Genomic DNA, 19,558 nt, shown 5'->3' with positions numbered 1-19,558 from the left:
GAGAGAAAGAGAGATAACTATATCCCAAATGTATTTATTTTTTTCCTCGGTTCTATGAACCCAGCTTGGTTCCTTGTTCTTCTTGAATAATTAACTGAATAGTAAAATAATGGTTTAAAGTAGGGGAGACCGGGGATAGTTGTAACATTTTTGACATTTCTGTCTGTAAATTGGAGCTCTTTTAAGGTAGTGGATTCAAAATGTAATGCAAAGTATTTACATGTCTCGGCTATTAAATAGTGCAGCTATTTTCTCTGCAGCACAATTACCCATTGCATGGTATGGTCTCAAACACGAAGAGTGAAATGTTACAATTAACCCCATAGTCTGGGTTAGTTGTAACATATCCTGGGGTAAAATGTAACACAATGAAATAAGGGTACTAACAAAACATTAACATGTAATCTTTGTTTATTCAACACATGAATGCACTTACATCCATTTATGTAGCTCTGTGTGTGTGTGACAGAATGCAGAAATCTAGCTTTTGAACATATTCCAACCCCCCAAAAAAGACAAATTATGGAATTTTCTGCAACTGAATATTTAATTAATTTTGGTTGGTCTTCCTTGAGTTTGGCCTCATTGGCTCAGTGGGCATTATAACCTACAACTCTTGCACCAATTTTGAACATAACAATGAAGCTGAAAAAATGTAGTTGTTCACCAGCATCGCAATTCCATTACTTTTTATCATGGCTTACCTTGGTGTGGTTTGCAAAGTGCTTCAGAAAGATGAGGAAATCTGTTTCTTGCATCCATCCTGACTTATTTCCACTACCAGTACTTCCTACTGGTCCATCTCTGACACAGAGGTCTGCATAATGTATGTGTGGGAACACAAACAGTGGAGGAATTGTGTTGCCAATGGCATTAACCACATATACAAAAGCGACCAGTGAACCTCTCTCTGCTGATGTCGTTGCCCCAACTTGTTTAATATAAGTTAAAGTAATAGTGTGGTAAGTTGTAACATCTGCATTATTGTTACAACTAACCCAGACTGTTGCTGTTACAACTGACCCAGACTCCTATAGCCATGAACTAGCTAACATTACAGCCAACGGCTAAAACATTAGCACTAAAGACCTACACAGAATATATCCCCATAGACATACAAATAACATAATTTAAGTTTGATGAGTTTAACTGCAAAGCAGATAATGCTATTAGAAATTGAAATAAAGTAGAAAAACTTACTTTTTGGCATACAAATTACTTTTTTTCGTGTTAAATTGTCTGTGTTTGACAAAATGTGCTGATTTTTCACATGTGATAGCAGAACTGAATTGGGCATGCACAGGATGAGTCACATCATTTGAAACTTAGCCCTGATTGGAGAAATTGGAAGTGTTACAACTGACCCACGTTACAACTATCCCCGGTCTCCCCTACCCAGAGACAAAATTCGGTCGGTAAATTGATATTGTTAATTGCCCAGACATCAGTGCAAGCACAGACAAAACATAGCTTATGATCCTTTTATTAGTCAGTTGTAATAATAAAGAAGGGCAACCTGTTGGCCTATGCCTACTAATGCATGCATGACTGAGCGTCACGCTTGATGAACTTGATTCTATTGTGTGTAGATCTACGGAGAAGAGACTGGTGCTTAACGGCGCACGAATATGTCAATATCAAATGAATTAGAGGCTGGAGACTGGGATCAAGAAGAGGTTTGGAGTGGATAAATAAGAAGAACTGGGGTGTGTACCAGTAAGGAATTATTGCCGCGGACATAAACCAATGCTCTTCCTGCAAAGGCAACACCTCCCCACCTCCCCATCCTCCTCCCTCATAGCCCCACACCGGCACTTCTACGTAGCGGACTCAGTTTCCGCTTCGCACGGTTGGTCAGCGACTCGCAGCGGAGAGTTGGAGAGGGAGCTCCTGAAAAACCAGAGGCTGGGAGAGAGAGGAGGGACGGAGGAGGTGACAGACCTGCTCCGCTGGGAATAGGCTACAGCTTACTGCTAAGTGCCATCGGCAGAGTAGGCTCACAAAACGCACCTCCGCTGTAAAATGCAACAATAAGGCACAGAGCAGCGCCGTGTAGCTGTCAGCGAGCTCCGCGAGGATCTGCGTGGTTTTGACTCCGCTGTGTAGGAACTAACTGAGGGGAGAAACAGTGGGGATTCATGGGGAGTTTGTGCAGCTTCTTCGAGAAAAACGCCTGGATTATCTGATTTTTGATTGATTTCTTATTTTTTGGACGTTTCAAGGCGACACTGCGTTTCTCTGCTGGGCCAGCTGCAGCCTGCGACCTGTTTTTGGTTTTTAGGTAAGCTGATGCTGATCTGAACCGACTGCGTGTACCCACCGTGACTGCATTTCATAACTCGCCCACATCGTAGTAAATGCTACTCCACGTTGCAGGAATCGCAGCTGTCTGCTGAAGTGACACCGTCTGAGTGTAAATGATTTTTTTTTCTTTTCTTTAGGAGGCACCTCTGCGATTTATTTTTGCTTCGATCGCCGCCTCGCAGGGCAATACAGCTCATGTGTTTAGTTCTGGGAGCATGCAGGGGGGAAAAGGCGAGGGCCTGCTTCAGTGTGTCACAATAAAAGTCCTAATAGTTTAGTAATGTTGTGAATATTGAAGTTATTCTCCTAAGAATAACATATGCAGAATAAAATGACCTGTATTTGTGAAAAACACATTGCACTAAGCAATTATTAAGAGTATTAAAATGCTTTGGGTTTAAACGTTTAGCTCATGCCATTAACATGAAGGCTTTCTATCATGTGTGTTATATTTACATATTTTATGCTTTCATTTCTGAGCTATCAAAAAAGTATTTTCACTTGACAAAATAGTAACAGCAAGAACAATAAATGTGATTACACAGTGCAAATGAAGCTTATTTGTGTGTCTCTAAATTCATATTAACACAATGTCCTGAAAGTCTGTCTTCAGTTATCCGGTTAGTTAAGAAGGTCGGGCTGCACACACTGACATCTCTGTTTCCGTCTCCCAGCAGCGACGTGTAGTTTTCGGAGCTCCGGTCATGGCGGACCAAGAGGAGACTTTTGTCCTCCAAAACTCTCCAGGTGGCTCGGATTCGAGAGAATTACAGAGCGATAATAAATCAGAGAAACAGAACGGGACCTCAAGCAAATCCCCGTCATCACAGACAACTTACATCCAGCAGGTCAGTGCCGGCTTGCAGGCCTCACACTCACTGCTTCAGGCTGGAAGCTGCGGATTTAGGGGTCACTTTCACTCATTTGCAGGAAAAAAATAGCCTAGGCGTTTTTGTCAGAAGCAGGCAGATACCCTGTTGTTCTTGGCGTTAAAAATATAAAATATAAATCATGACTTAAAAACAAATATCCGCACAGTGAATGGAGTATTTCTGCTAATTTTAGTTCTTTCGGCGTATATATTTACGCTGTTTGGAGATAGAAATGTGATTGGATCTGATATTTAGTCCACTAGTGATTTTTTTTTTAATTTGTGAAATGAAACAACTTCAGCAAAGTCTCAGCAAATTTTTAGTTTCTGTTAAGCTTCATAGCGTAACTGTGTGTGTTATAGTTTATAGTCATATAGGGGATACAGATCAATTCTGTGTGGGTTTATGTTCATTGCACATTAGCTTTGACTATTATAAAATCGTGTTTGCTGCTTCAGTTCTCACGGCAAAGGCTGAACAAGTTAAAGGCTACGGTATTATGGCTGGTTTAAACTGTTAATTCATAAGCTTATTATCCTCTGCATTATTTACAGCTTAGCCCTCAGCGTACAACTCGGTTGTCCAAAGTATTTGCATTTTATTTTTTAAAGTGTTTTAATCAAACACTAAATATTAGACCTACAGTTTTGATTTTTTACAACCTCTGAACTCAGAAGGCCTTAAATGCATGCAGACTAGTGCATGACACCTCTATCTATAATGCAACTTTAGAAAAACCATACACACTAGAATGTTTTACTTTGAAGGGAATGGAGGGAATAAAGGTCTACCTGCACGAAAGGGAACTATGGACGAAGTTTCACGAGGTGGGGACGGAGATGATCATCACCAAAGCGGGACGGTAGGAGCATCTAAAACATTTTCATTATTATTATTATCGCGATTAGAAAGATTTCAGTAGAACTAATGGGTTCATTAACTGCGTGTCTGCTTGTTGATGAGGCTTTTAGTTATCTTGGCCGATTTTCGAGCTTAAATATAAACTATAAACCAGACTGGAATTTTCTTGCGTGGGGATCTGGAACCGTACAGAACCACAGAGAAAACACAAGAGCATCTGGTGGACGCTTTAGTGTTCTGCAGCACTACCGGTCCATATTTTAGTCTGGGTGGCCTTGTTGGGAAATGCGATACAGCGAGAGAGCCAACGTGCAAAACGTGCCCCCTTGTGTAAAATGTTACCGATTGTTTCTTTGCGTTGAAATAAAGACATTAAAGAGCATAAGGGCTGCCTTTTGCGCCGTTTTCTCTGTATCCGCTGCAGGTGTGTGTGTGTGTGTGTGTGTGTGTGTGTGTGTGTGTGTGTGTGTGTGTGTGTGTGTGTGTGTGTGTGTGTGTGTGTGTGTGTAACTGCGTGCAGACACTTCTTGTGATCCAACACGTGTGCAACAGCATGTTGTGCAGGGACCGCGTGAGTGAATGTGTCCTGCTGTCAGCTCCACGGTCGCCCTCAGACTGTATCCAGTCAAAACAGCTCATGTCGCCTGCGTGTGAACTTTTATATGCGCCCATGACTTTTTATGTCAAATAGCTTCGGAGCACCGCTTGCACAGGCTCCTACAAATGAGGAATATTTACAGTTGAATATTGCTGCATTTCGATGTGCTCTCCAGCGCGGGCAGAAGGCAGTTGTTTTCTTACAGCTGCAAAAAGTCTCCATTATATTCCCGTCAATCATTTCACTCCTGTTTTTGGCAAGAGATGATATTACACAGCATCCATCCTCGTCCGTTAGCCCTTCCCTTTCACTCGTGGGAGAGCTTAGTGTTTCTCTCCGTGTATGTGTGTGTTTTCTGCAATATGACAGCTACCAAATATCCAAAAGATTTACTAGAGGGATGTTGCACGTATGAAAAAAAGGTCTGGAACATATTGAAAAAAATTTTTTATAATGGCTCTTCTCAGATCCAACGCCCTGCCTTGAAAGTAAGATTTTCCTCTCCAAACACCAAAGACGGATATTTATATGTTTTAAATCCTCCCACTTAACCTTTCTCTATGCTTCAAAATATTATTTACTTTTGGTTTGCTTATTAAAGAGTGAATGGCACAGGCTTTATTACGAAAGCATTTGATTTCATATATACATACATATATATATGTGTGTGTGTGTGTGTGTGTGTGTGTGTGTGTGTGTGTGTGTGTGTGTGTGTGTGTGTGTGTGTGTGTGTGTGTGTGTGTGTGTGTGTGTGTTAATAGGTGTGAGTAGTCATGTACTTGTTTTTTTCTCGCGTGTCCACAACACTTTATTTTCCTGTACAGGAGAATGTTTCCCAGCTTCAAAGTGAAGGTCACAGGATTAAACCCTAAAACGAAATACATTCTACTTATGGACGTTGTTCCAGCTGACGACCATCGATACAAATTCGCCGATAATAAATGGTACGTAAAAACATAACACAGCAACGCTTCTCTAAAAGGATTTGCCTTGCCAACATATACTTTTACGCACCGATGAGAATCCGGGTCATTGTTTTTTTTTTTTGTTTTGTTTTTTTGGTGTGTGTGTTTTTTTAGTTTTTGATTTAGTTTTTTTTTTTTTTTTTTGGGGGGGGGGGGGGGGTTGGGGGAGGGGGATCTCAGCTAGTCTCTCGCTTTCTCGCTCTCTCTGGAGTTATTTGCAGCGGGGAGCGTTATATTGTCGTGATGGACGGGAATCGGAAGTGAATATATTATTTCCGGGAGAATTATTAACTGTGTTTTTTCTAATATTTGCCAAGAAATGAAGTCAGCAGGCAGAAATGTTTCTGTCAGTGCTGAGTTTTCTGCGCTGAAAGCAACGAGATAAACTTTTCCTTGCACTGCATCAAAGATTTTTTTCACACGGCTGTTTGTCTAGAGTCGTTCTCCAAGCGGGTCTTTCTTCTTTGTGTCAGAGCCTTTAATATTGCTAGCTACATGCCAATGATGCCACTGAAGACGCATTAAGCACGGCCTAAAACTAATTCTCCCCTCGTTCCACATATGTTGCAAAACAGTGCCTTTAACGTCTAACGTGACTAGAAGCAATCAATATCCGACAATGGCACGATACAGAAGGCTTCCTTATGTACTGAAGTTTAAAGTTAATAAAGCAAAGTTTTGAAAAAGACGTAATCATCCATAGTTTAGAACTTTAAGTGCAGAAAGTCCCATATTGCGCCATTTTGTGCGTAATAATTAGAAACAGTGCCCCACTAATTTAAGTTTTCCGTTTATAATAAAAATTTAATTTATTATTACATTTTATCCACAGTCATTATCTTCTGCTTCTTTCGACTTGTTAGGACCGACTCAGTTGCGGCTAGCATGTGAGTGTTAGTCCAGCAAGTTTCAAAGCGTGTGACTGTGTTGCTGTGTATCAGGTCTGTGACTGGGAAGGCAGAGCCTGCCATGCCCGGGAGACTCTACGTTCACCCGGACTCTCCCGCCACGGGGGCTCATTGGATGAGGCAGCTCGTCTCCTTCCAGAAGCTGAAATTGACCAACAACCACCTGGACCCGTTCGGACACGTAGGTGCCTGCCTGTCATCAATACTATTTAACCACATGATTGCTAACCTGGTGTTGCACTGACCCAAATCCCGAGAATCCGTTAAGGCCCGACGTGTTACATGATGGCACTAAATGCTTATCTGCAGGTCTCTGCATCGCCATTTATATAAAAATCCCTAACATATTATTATTATTATTATTATTATTATTATTATTATTATTGTTGTTGTTGTTGTTGTTGTTGTTGTTGTTGTTGTTGTTGTTGTTGTTGTTGTTGCTACTCGCAGCTAATTAAAAGTACGTTTTATTGTTTTCTTGAGGTTAAATATTTTACACACATTTTAAATTGATTAAAGATAATGCTCCTGCCTGGTCATATTTTTTAAAGAGAGGCAACCAGTTTATTGATTTATTTATTTGCTTAAAACTTTGCATTTGATCTGTTAAATGTGCATTAAAACTTAAACATAATCTTTCAGTCATTCTTTCACTGCACCTGTGGAGCCCAAACTTTATTAAGTTGCTTCTGTAAAGATGTGTTTTAGTGAAAGTAAATCGTTTGATAAATTCCATCTAACCATCCATCCATCGCTTTGGTGGAGGGTATACGTTTTATTATATAGATACGTTTATATTTTTTATGTTTTGTCCTTTTTTTCCATTTTTTGTTAAATGTAACTTGCAGTGTTAAAATGAATACGAAAATAGTAAGTAATGAAATGCATTCTGATGTTGAAAACGTCACAAAATTAATTTTAAATAGTGAAATAGTTGTGGTGTTCAATTAGATGCAAATACTTCTACCACTACTATACTACTGCTATAATAATAACAACAACAACAAAAACAACAACAATAATAATAATAATAATAATAATAATAATAATAATAATAATAATAGCAATAATAATAATAGTAAGCCTGATATACTTTAAACACAAAAAAAGAAATATAGAGGAAATTTTGTGCCATATGAAGGTTTTTTCTACTTTACTTTTCCAAAGTGGAATCTCCTGAGATTACAAAAAAGTTTGGTGATATTCTGTTTTTACTATTGAACATAATGATGTAAAGGTAATGTTTTGAAGAGTCTCTGTGATCTTTAGATAAATATTCCAGATTGAGACAAATATTTCTTTCTTATCGTGCCATCATCTTATTCTTTAATATGTAATATGTTTGCTATGAAGGTGTTAGTAACATACCTTTTGTAGCACAGTGTTATTATAGCACCCCCTAGGTGCATTAGCCATGGACCTCCTGGAATTCAGCTTGCATGAGTAGAAGAGATCAACTGGGAACTTTTTTAGGAAAAAGGAAAAGGGCAATTGCACCACCACCCACCATCTCCTTCACCCTTCTCAGCAGTAAGAGGCTGTATGGTACCTATTTCCTAGCTTTAACTCCTCATTATTCTAAACTCCCTATCTGGCCTCAGGCTTTTGTGATTCCTGTCTTACCCAAAGCAGAAAGTACAAACATCACTTACTTCATCAACAAATGGGCCCTTTGGCAGCAGGTTTTCATGAAGAAAGGTATCTCGATGGGTACATTTAGGCCTAATTAGATGTCTTTTTGTAGAAACTTTCTTACTAACAGGCTTAGCCATTAAAGGAAAATACAATTATAAATTTGGCAACGGTTACCTCAACAGCTGGTTTGCTTTCAAGAGAAAACATTCCTTAACGCAAGCTGTGTTTGTTTGGTTTTGCTTTTAGAGACGTATTACTCCACAATGCTCGATAGTCCACAAAAAACACGATCTCATTGCATATGACCAATTATTATTATGACCACACACCAATTATTATACTATATATTATTGTTGCCATTATACTATATTCTTATGTATACTTCTGCATCCACTTAAGGTGTTGGTTTCAGTGTGGTAATGAATCAAAGTGAAGCTGGTTTCAGCTTTCAAAGTTACCCACGGAAAAATTAATATGAATTCTAGCACACACAAGCTACTATCTGTCCACATGGCACCTAAAGGAACTGCTCCCTTGCCAAAGCACAGCCGGTGAGATGAAACTGAGTCTCAGTCGGAATGTGAGCAGCACTGTGAATTTTGGGTTAAAGTAAAGTTTGATTGGTTGCAGTGGTTCCTGGCTCGGCCTCTTTCGTGCTGGGAGAGAGCTCCATGGGATTCATAAATGAAGCACTGGTGGCTGTCCAGAAATATACTCCATCAGCTTGTTGGTCCAGCTGGTTGAAATAACTTGTAGATGATTTATAATTACTAGCAGTGAGACATGAGACTAAAACATATTGCTGATGCCAATTAAACCAATACAGGACTGGCCTGAGGTTTTCTTCTAGAAATGTCTGTAAAACATACACGTCAGGGGGCCGGGCAGGACTGAGCTCAGCTTAGGAATTAATCTCAGAGGATGTGGTGCCTTTGTCTTAATGCAAGGTTAATTGTTCTGTTTTTGGTTTGTGACAGTTTTATAACCCATTGAACTGTATTGCATAACCGTGGAGTGTAACCCTCACTCTTAAAACAAATTTGTTATAACAAACATTTTAGTGCGAATCATGAAAGAAGGTAGTTTAAGGAGCTTTGGAAATGTTATGAGAAAATCTTGTAGATATGCTATTTTATTAAGTTTTGTGTAGAAATATAGTGAAGAATAGTGGTTTGAAGTGGGCAGAAGGATATTTGCAAGGAACAGGATTTTTAAATTATACACAGTATGTATAGGTTACACACACATAAGTCATTTTTCTGATATTTTACATATTCGTCGTATGAAAGTGTTGAGGCTGAGGTCTGTTTCACTAAGCAGTTTATTTCAATGGTAATGTGTTTTAGTTGTACCGAAGCTAGGTAATGCATTTTAAAGAAGTGTGTATCTTAAAAGAGATTTATTTAAAGATACAATTATTAATCATAATGTTCTAATTTTGTGAAGTAACTAAGTATATATACTCACTGACTTTAGTTATATTACAGGGTAACAGTTTTGGCTAGCTATTTGGTTTTTAGTTTCCATGAGATTCTACTTACATAAATATCTTCTTTAAAAAAAAAGTTATACATTAAACTGCCCCAAAATGTAAAAATTCTGTATTCTTATTAGTTAAAGGTTAAACTTTGCCATCTGCAACATTATAATTTTTGTATATAGCATATTTAGTAACAAGTGCTATTTTGTTGTAAGTAATTTTATTTGTGATTCAAGTATCTTAAATTTAATCCCTCTGTACTTTGGCTTTAACAAAGTGTATTTGCTTTGTTGCTTGTTATTCATATCTGTCGATACATATCAAAACCTCCACAACAGCACTAGTTTGGTCACAAAATTACAGAATTAAGTGGTGTTTTTTCTGTATCTGAATTCCTGAATAGTTTGTTTTTGTTTCTGTTTCATACCAATCTGTAGTTTTTGCTCTGATGTCTGTCTCAACTCCCAGAATATTTCTCAGTGTTATTTGTCTTACCCATCAGTTTGCTGCTGCACTCGTCTCCCAGTCTTCCCACACATGTTTTGTGCATGAGGGTGGAGTGTGAGGATCACACTGTTTATATTTGAATGGCAGTGTGTGATGAGCAATAGATGGTGGTGTACAAAGACTGCTAATCCTGAAGCTTGGGGAAACTCTCTGATGTGGAGGAACTTGAAAGTAAAAGGGCAGCAGCCCGGGACCCAAAGTGATCCTTCACTATCATTACATGCGATCATCCAGAAGCTAGGGGGGGTTGAGGCAGAGATACAGGGAACCAGGCAGGGCAGTGACTGGGCCACGGAGTTGAGGTGTATGCTGAGTCCCCAGTGGGTGGTCTACAGCTACCCCCTCCTCACTACCACATCCCATCCTAATAGCACAAATACTGGACTTTAGGAACCCACGGTTAGTGGGCCATGCTATTTTCCATGGTGAAATGTGCATTTAGACATCTATGCAACTTCTAATATGTCTTCATGACAGACATTTTTAGCCTCTTAAACCATACAGGGTGCTGTATGACATGTTTGCATCAGTGGACTAGTTGTTGTGGTTTGTTCCAATCTTGGACATATATGCAAACTAAGAAATAAGCAGGCAATGAATGCATGAGAAAATCTGCCATTTACCCTGCTTTTTCTTTGCACAGTTTACATAGTTTCGAGTCGTGTTTTGAAGCCTCATTAATGATTCTAAATATTAAGACATAGGGACTGCTGCTTAACAGACACGTGAAAGAAGTTTTTTTGTTTGCTTATTTTTTGTTTTTCAAATACACCATGACAAAACTGCAATACTGCAAAAATCCACAAAAACAAAAAGCTGCGCCTGCTTATGTAACTGAAGTGATCCACTAAACAAATCCTGACTGATGTTTTCTGTCACTTACTTCCATTAAATAGTTTGCATCTACAAGGTGCATGGCAGGCAGCTGAAAAACACTTTCTCCTGCCCATTACAAAAACCTATTCCAGCATGAAATGAGATCAAGTTCAACTGGGAATTAATAATGGATGACTATTGTATTATCTATGTAGGTCTCTATGGTTCATTCGCCTCTGAGAAAAGACTCTGGGTTATGTCTGTGTAATACTGCAGGATGCCCCCATAGGTACTGGAGGTCAGGGCAATCCCCCGGCTCTTCTCATGCTAGCACTGAGACGCAGGTTCAAAAACACTCTTTCAGATAAAGTATAGAAGGAATGGGTATGGCACCGAATGCAGGGATAAGTCAATTAAAAAGCAATTGCCGTCGTTTTTATTAGAAGAATTTAATGGGAATTAAAATAAAATAAATAAATAATATTTCTTCAAGATTGATGGCATTGACTAACAAAAGACAGGTTCATTCTATTCACTGTAGTTCTCATAGGCTGGTTTAGTAAGGTAACAGAATATAAAGGAAGAGGGCATGCATATGTCTATCTCCTGCATTTATCTGTGTGACTGTCATGAGAAGTGCTGTATAAATAACACGGTAAATCACTGTCACTGCAGTAATAATTACAGTGAGAGACAATTTATATTTTTAAAGGGTTTAATTAGAACATTTTAAATCTTTATTCTATTTAAAACACGAGGAATGTTTAAATGACTGTGCTGTAAAAAAAAAAAAAACAAGAAGAAGAAGAATGCAAATTGGTCGACTTTATTTTAAATATCTATAAAAAGGTAAAAATAAAACTTTCATTACAATTTGTTGTTCAATGAAAGTGTTTTAGCCAAACAAGTGTTTTTCAGAAACTATAGCTCAGCTTAGACGTTTTGAGAGGAAAAGTGGATTCCATTACAAAGTAGACAGAATTCGTAAAATTACAGGGACAAAAATTTTTTATTGAGAAGTATAAGCAGACCAGTGCGTTGGTGAAAGTACTGAAATAGACCTTTTGCAAAATAGACTGTAATCTTATCATGTCAGCATGTTGCTCATGCGTAAAAATGGCTAATGTCTTACTAACATTTATTATTTTTATTATTTTTATTATAACAAATATATGGTAAAGTGTTTTCTTACAAAAGGAGATTTTTAATCTTTAAAAAAAAGCGCACTCAAAAAAAAACCCACATTTGAGGACTGGTAGAATGTATCTCATTTTGTTTAATTTTATTTTTAGAAATGACGCCAAATATATGTGTGTAACGCCACTTTCTCTTTATTGCAGATCATCCTCAATTCGATGCACAAGTATCAACCAAGGATTCACATCGTGAAAGCGGATGAAAATAATGGCTTTGGTTCCAAAAACACGGCCTTCTGCACTCACGTCTTTCCGGAAACATCTTTCATTGCGGTGACATCCTATCAGAACCATAAGGTAAAACCTTGGGGTATTTTTGGATATTTTTATTCATTTATTGTCGCGAAAGGGGCAGCTTTAGGTTTACGTATTTTATGGGGTGGTTAAAATTACACAGTGTTTCAAACGGAGGTAAATATAAAGAGGGAAAAAATCAGTTGTGCAAACAGAACCATGCAGTCTGTTGCACTCTCAAAAATGCCCCCGGTGCAAATGCAGGATTGCGCAAAGGTCGATTTCACATTGAAGTTATTTTTTAAAATGTGTTTATAATTTTTGCACAAATTATTTTTTAATAATAATTTTTTTGTCAATTTTTTATGCAGCTCTTGGTCTTCTGTTGGATTAAAGGAGAGGGGAAATAATAGCTCTTTGAGAGTTTAAAGTTTTTCACTAAAAATCGTTGATATTAAACTCAGCTGCTCGCAGGAAAACTTCAGATTCCTGACTAGAACACGTTTCACAGACCCAAGTCCGTGGCATGATTTTATTATTAAGGCTTTTGTTGGAGATAAATAACTACCTACTTTGAAACAGTTCTAGTAATTATTTTTTAAATTCATTTGTTGGTGTTTGATTTTCAGTCTATTTCAGTGTAGATGAGACTATCACTGCATGCTTTATTTCGAAGCTCTCCTTACGCATTGCTCGTATATAGACGCGCAAGAAACAGATCTCAGTCTAAAAACTTTGAAGATTTAATTACATATACCCGCACAAGGGAAACCAGATTTTACATATGCTATTCAAATGTTTGCCTTTTTCCATTTATTTTCTAAGCTTCTCTTTCTCGGTTAACGACGGAGCTTTAATTAACATTATTGAGTTATAAATTAAGTTTCTTACCGTGTTTAATTGGAAACAGAAAACCTTGGAATCACCCTTGTTTTTCACGTATCTGGAATCTGGAAACTTATAACATCAGATTAGAGTTAAAGATGTGATTTCTTGAGCCGCACAGCCTCGTATTTTCTTTTTGTTTTGTTTTTTTAAGTCGCCATTGCGTGTTCAGACTTGTGAAAGTAGCAGGAATAAAATTCAATATTTACACTGTCCACATTTCTGGGCGAGGGGAAAAAAATCTTGGGAATACAAATATCTGCAAACAGCATCTGTTTAACATCCTTTAACCATGCAGGCCTATATGTTTTTAGTTTGGGGAATATGGGAGAAAGGGGCGAAAGCTCATAATGTCCCCGCAGCCAATCCAGGTCTCCGGGCTTCTGGGAACAGGAAGCACAAATGACCAACATTCTGTAGAAACCATTCATTATTTTTGAGCCTGTTACTAGGGGCTGAGATCGTAACTGCGGGCTAATTATTAGGGCTTTCCAGACCTGCAGGAAAGAAAGGGGCATTTCGGGTTTCGAGGCTCTTTTTTTTCTTGCCACATTTGTCTAATCAAACAGTTTTAAGCCTGCCAAAAGGAGTGGGCTACGAGCTGCAGGCATCTGTCCAATTCACCTGTTAGACTCTCAGCTAATGAAATGGTCAAAGTCTTTGGTTTCAGCTCTTTCCTGTCGTAGCTGTAATTAAAGCATTTTCTCCAGAAACTGAGGTTTCTGGAGTGGTATGTTTTCTTAAGATTTTTGTGAAACTGGGAAGATGAATTAAGACCAGCTCATATTTTTGTTCTTTTCTTTTTAAAAAAAAAAAAAAATCTTACTTGAACTACTTCACTTCATTTTGCATCTGGAAATGTGTTTATGTCAGCCTCAGTTATTTTAATGAGAACAGTTTGGACACAGCCTAGTCAAACTACAGCCTTTGAATTTCGACTCTCAAATTATTTTTTCCTTTTTTCCTCCTATCTGCTAATTCTAGTCAGAACAAAATCTTTTGTAAAATATTTAATTTTCTCTCTGTAAACTCAGCTGAGAATAAGATTGTTGGACTGGATAATTATTGGTCTAGGTGTATTTTTGGAAGACATGCAGGGGGATAAAAAAGGGCGAAATAGACTCTGAATTTTTAATGCCAAACTTTTAAAATGATGAGACAGTGTATAAATGATCTGACAGACAGCTCGTATTAACAAGAAGCTAGCGAAGTGTCACATGAGAGATTTTACAAAGTTTGCTGAAAGTGTCAGCCAGCGTGCACACAAACTTCCAGTCTTGTCAAAAAGCTGGAAGCACACGAGAGCTGCCAGCTAATTACCTGCCAGAAACCACTGCTCACGAGAGGGATATCCCGGGACTGGGTTAAACCACTCTGGGATTAACTTATTGTTTATGGGTGGCTCTGAAAGTAATTTCTGCTTCTATTTGTTTGGTATTGATAGAGACGTTTTTTACCAAAACATTAAGTCATAGAATAAGTCTTATGATTTGTATCTGTCATGCACGAGCCAGCTATCTCCTAAGCTAGACATCATCTAATGTAACATCATAAATTAAGCAATGAAAGATGATTTATATAGACATGTTTTTATTGAACTATTGCACTCAGGAACTCAGCTCAGAAAGTATCTCAGGTTTCTGGAAATATGATCTGTTATTTCACTCTTGGGTAACTTGTGAACACTTACATGCATCCAAAAAAAACCTGTAAAGCCCCGGTTTTCTCCAAAAATATATGTTTAATATTGTCATCATAAAGCCCCTGAGTTGAAGAGGACTTGTCTTGTCTGACAGTCTGGCACATGGCGAAATGCTGCTTTTAAATAGCTGCTATTTCAATGCATGTGTGGGTTGGCTGTAATTGGGCGCTTTTAAACGCAGCTGACAATGAAATGACATAAGCAGCACAACAATTGACTCTTACTGCAACAGTGTATGTTACTGACACTTCGTGTGTTTGCTCTTACAGATAACCCAGCTGAAGATCGAGAACAACCCATTTGCAAAAGGATTCCGTGGTAGCGATGACATGGAATTACACCGGATGTCCAGAATGCAAAGGTAAATGTGGGAAAAAAAACAATCAAAATACACGTTATTCTTGCTTGCTTTTCTTTTTCTTTTCTTTTTTTTTTTTCATAGATCCTGCTTCTGATATATGGAAATACTGACCCATACTAAATGTTGTGAAATGAGTAGATAAATGTTACCTCAATTAGGCAGGGATTACTGACATCCTGGTCACACTGTCACTTAACGAGCCCCACTTTAATCCCTCAATCACCCAAATGCAAACCAGTCGTATGTGTTATTTTCAGTGAGTGTTATTTTCAATGATGTAAGTGTAGTTCTTGATAGTCAGCCAGTTTTCATGCTGAAGACTTTTATGGCTGATCTGGCAGAACCTCTGAAACACAAATGTAACATCTCTCTTCCATAGAGCTCTTTCTACCAGGATGTTCCAACTCCTTATGTGGACTGTGCTGTGTGTGTGTGTGCAGTGTATATATGTGTGTGTTGGTGGTGTGTGTGTGTGTGTGGGGGGGGGCACGCATTTGTGCTGAACTGGTGGTGTCTCTTGGTCAGGCAGCCAAGGCACTACACGACCACATTGATCTCTCCCCTCCCTCGCTCTATTATTCAGTCCAGATGAGGAATGGAGTATGAGTCCGTACTGCGTGGAAAACACTTTTTCAAAGGAGAAAATCTGGTTTTGAAAAAAAACAACCCCCTTTGGGCAGCCAGTTCAGACTCTATGTGAATTCAAATGAGGAGGGAAAAAAAATCCCAAATCAGACCAAACAGGAAAGGTTGTTTGGCATTTCCATAAGGTGTTAGAAGAATGCATCCACTCTAAAACCTTTACTCTGATGCACAGAATAATGATCAAGTACCTCACAATCCGTGTTGCAGTAAAAAAAGAAGTAGCTTTATAAAAAACCGCATGCCTGATTGTACTAGACGCACGTTAAATTTCTTTAAGTAGGTGCGTTCCACGAGCTAATGAAACGTTTCAAGTGAAATGCATTTCAGCTATCAAAACTTGTAAATCTATAGAAGCTGGTGAGAGTCCAAACCACACTATCAATCTTTCATGCCTTTGTCCAATCCTGCAGAGGACAGTAAGCAATGCACGTCTGCTCTTGGTTACAATATCAAGGGGAGAGCTTATTGCAAAACCAGGTCAGGTTTTCAACTGAATCCACCCCTGATATCAAAGAACTAGAAGTAGCAAAATGATCTATTGATGGATCCTGAGGATTTATAGGGGCAAAATATTTTGGACTGAATATCCCCCCCACCCCCCAGACGTTTTTCTCTGTGTCCTAAGTGGAAGTAAATCACTGATGGTGATCCTCATTGGTTGTCTTTGACAAATGATCTTATGATGAAATGCGGAAGATTAAAATAGTTCTGCTTTGTTGACAGCAAATTATAGTTGAAGATAATAACTAACAACTGTGATCGTTTGTGTGTGCACGTAGTACCAAGGAGTATCCAGTAGTGCCTCGCAGTACAGTGCGGCAGAGAGTGGGCTCCAGCCAGAGTCCATTTAGCGGGGAGGTCCAAGGCCTGGCCACACCAAACAGCCTGAGCTCCCAGTACTCCCAGTGTGAAAATGGTGTCACAAGCAGTTCACAGGACATGCTGCCCCAGTCGGGTTCCTACCCCCTGCCTCATGAGCATGGCCAAGAGTACCACTGTATCAAGAGGAAAGGTAGGTGAATCTTTTATTTATAATATTTTTTTTAAATAAATGTTTATTCTTGAACACATCATGTGTGTACATGAAGATTTGTAAACTAAAACAAATGACGTGAGATGTGTTACGTTAAACAAAGAGTAATTTAAAATATAGTGTCTGCTATTTAATATTGCTATATGTCATGTACAACCCCAGTTCTAGAAAATCTGGAATGCCATGCAAATAAACACAAAATGCTTTTATTGGAAAGTCTAATAAAGCTACATTTTCTTCACAGTAGAACATAGGAAACATGTCAGATGTTTAAACTGAGACATTTCAACATTTCATGGAAAAATACAAGCTCATTATGAATTTGATGGCAGAAACATCTCTCTAAAAAGTTGGGATGGGACAACAAAAGGCTGGAAATGGAAGTGTTACAAAAAAGAAACAGCTGGAAAGGAAAATGAGGAAAATTTTACATAAGATCCTAATTAGGCTAATTGCCAGAGGTCAGTAACATGAGTGGAGATTAAAAAAATAAAAGAGCATCCAAGAGAGGCAGAGAAGCCACATCAGCAACAAAATGCATGTACAAATTAGGAGCAATTTCAGAATAGTGTTCCTGAATGTAAGGCTACAAAGACTTTAAAAGTCTCATCATCTACAGCCCTACTGAATCAAAAGATCCGTAGAATCTGAAGAAATCTCTGTGTGCAAGCAACAAGGCAGAAGATCAATTGGATGCCTGTGATCTCCGGGCCATCAGGCAGCACTGCATTAAAACAGGCGTGATTCAGTCATGGAAAAAATTGCACTTCTAGAAATCATTTTCTGTGAAAAGAGTTCATTGCACCATCCAGAGTTAAAGGTCTATCATGGAAAGAAGTACCCATATGTGAACATGATCCAGAAGCATTGCTGTCTTCTCTGAGCCAAGGTTCATTTAAAATGGACCCAGGCAAAATGGAAAAGTGTTCTGTGGGCAGATGAATCCAAATTTGAAATTCTTTTTGGAAAACATGGACGTCAAATACTGTGAATGAAGGTGGAGAGTGGCTGTAGAGGCAAAGCCTAGGTGTTAAGCACGGTACAAATCTCAGAAGCCTTCATCTATCATCGTATGGACATGCATCACTGCCTATAATTGGCAGCTTGCACATCTGGAATGGCACCATCAGTACTGAAAGGTAGATACAGGTTTTACAGCAATTATGCTCCAATATATTTAGCACAACAATGCTAAACCCGAACTGTATCTATTGCAACAGTATGGCTTCATAGAACAAGAGTCCGGCTGCTCAACCGGGCTTGTTCAGCAGCTGATCTCCTGAATTCCCTCATATGTACAGACTGTTGTTAAAGAAGAGGGGATGCTACACAGTGGTAAACATAGCCCTGTCCCAACTTTTGTGAAACATGTTGCTGCCATCAAATTCAAAATGAGCTTTTCTTAATAGTTTTCTTAATGTGGCACATGTTCTCAATTAATCATTTGATATGTTTTCTGTGTTCTACTGTAAATTAAATACCAGTTTATGAGATCTGCAAATCATTGCATTCTGTTTGATAACAGTTTGTATTTTCCATCTCCTGAATAACACAATTGCTCACCTTTCTAATTCCACCTGCAGTGGATGATGACTGTCACTCAGGAGATCACAGCTACAAGAAAGCATATCTGGAGAGCTCATCGAGTGAGGAGGACCATTACTACCGCCCTGTTGGCTACGCTCAGAGCCTCAGTCTCTCCGGTGGGCCTTACCGCAGCGAGTCTAGCCAGCGGCAGGCCTGTATGTATGCCAGTGCCTCGCAAAGCGCTGAGCCTGTTCCCAGTTTGGAAGACATCAGCTGCAACACTTGGGCCAGTGTATCACCCTATGGTAGCTGTTCTGTCACCACCATGCAGCCCATGGATCGACTGCCCTACCAACACTTCTCCGCTCACTTCACCTCAGGGTCTCTGGTGTCCAGACTAGGTGGGGTGGGAGGCCACGCCTCTCCACAGCTGGGTGATGGCCACCACGCTGCAATGTACCAGAGCTCTATGACCCATCAGACTCTGGGCCGCCAATGCAGTCCCGGGGCTGGGATCCAATCACCAGCAGCCAGTCTGCAGGGAAATGAGTACCTGTATACACATGGCATACCACGTACACTATCACCACACCAGTACCACTCTGTACATAGTGTAAGCATCATGCCAGAGTGGAGTGAGAACAGCTAAAGAAGTTGTTTCTCTCCCCCCCCCCCCTCCCCCCCCACTCTATAAATACGGTACAAAAAAAAAACACAACAAAGGACCAAAACAAGGCAGTGTGTAGATGAATTTATATTTATATTTTTTTAAAAGGTCTTGCTGTTCATCCTAAAGAGACCAGTGTTGGTTCACAGTGGATGTGCATAGTAGGATGGTGCTGACTAGAAGAGAAGGCATCTTATCACTTACCTTGTTGTGACAGCATGTGCACTTATAAACAAACAAACAAACAAAGAGGAGCTGGACAAAAGCAGAAGCAACGACTGCTCAAGAGCAGAGCACGCAGACACAAAAGCGAAGGTCAGAAATGCTTCAGAAGCATGTGGTCCGCAGGTCGACTGCGAACT

At 39.1% G+C, this 19,558-nt stretch overlaps 1 protein-coding gene across 1 annotated transcript; it reads left to right on the top strand.

Moving 5' to 3' along the window:
• The first annotated feature begins 3,008 nt into the window (after positions 1-3,008).
• Positions 3,009-19,178, top strand: tbx5a (T-box transcription factor 5a). The gene is made up of 8 exons (XM_085358283.1): positions 3,009-3,152; positions 3,944-4,038; positions 5,460-5,579; positions 6,542-6,689; positions 12,287-12,439; positions 15,233-15,324; positions 16,749-16,981; positions 18,586-19,178. Exons 1-8 carry the CDS (start codon positions 3,009-3,011, stop codon positions 19,176-19,178), a joined length of 1,578 nt encoding a protein of 525 aa, XP_085214409.1.
• The last annotated feature ends 380 nt before the right edge of the window (positions 19,179-19,558 follow it).

This window comes from Diplotaxodon limnothrissa, linkage group LG7 (genome assembly GCF_057381915.1).
Source record: "Diplotaxodon limnothrissa isolate DT_005_m linkage group LG7, D_limnothrissa_male_GT1.1, whole genome shotgun sequence".
NCBI classification, from domain to species: domain Eukaryota; kingdom Metazoa; phylum Chordata; class Actinopteri; order Cichliformes; family Cichlidae; genus Diplotaxodon; species Diplotaxodon limnothrissa.
The sequence above is the reverse complement of the archived record's forward strand: the minus strand, read 5'-3'. Positions and strand labels throughout refer to the sequence as shown.

Coding starts and splice junctions, on each gene's coding strand:
- tbx5a (XM_085358283.1), top strand. CDS start 3,009: ATGGCGGACCAAGAGGAGACTTTTGTCCTCCAAAACTCTCCAGGTGGC. Junction 6,690..12,286: donor ACCTGGACCCGTTCGGACAC/GTAGGTGCCTGC, acceptor TCTTTATTGCAG/ATCATCCTCAATTCGATGCA. Junction 16,982..18,585: donor CCACTGTATCAAGAGGAAAG/GTAGGTGAATCT, acceptor TTCCACCTGCAG/TGGATGATGACTGTCACTCA.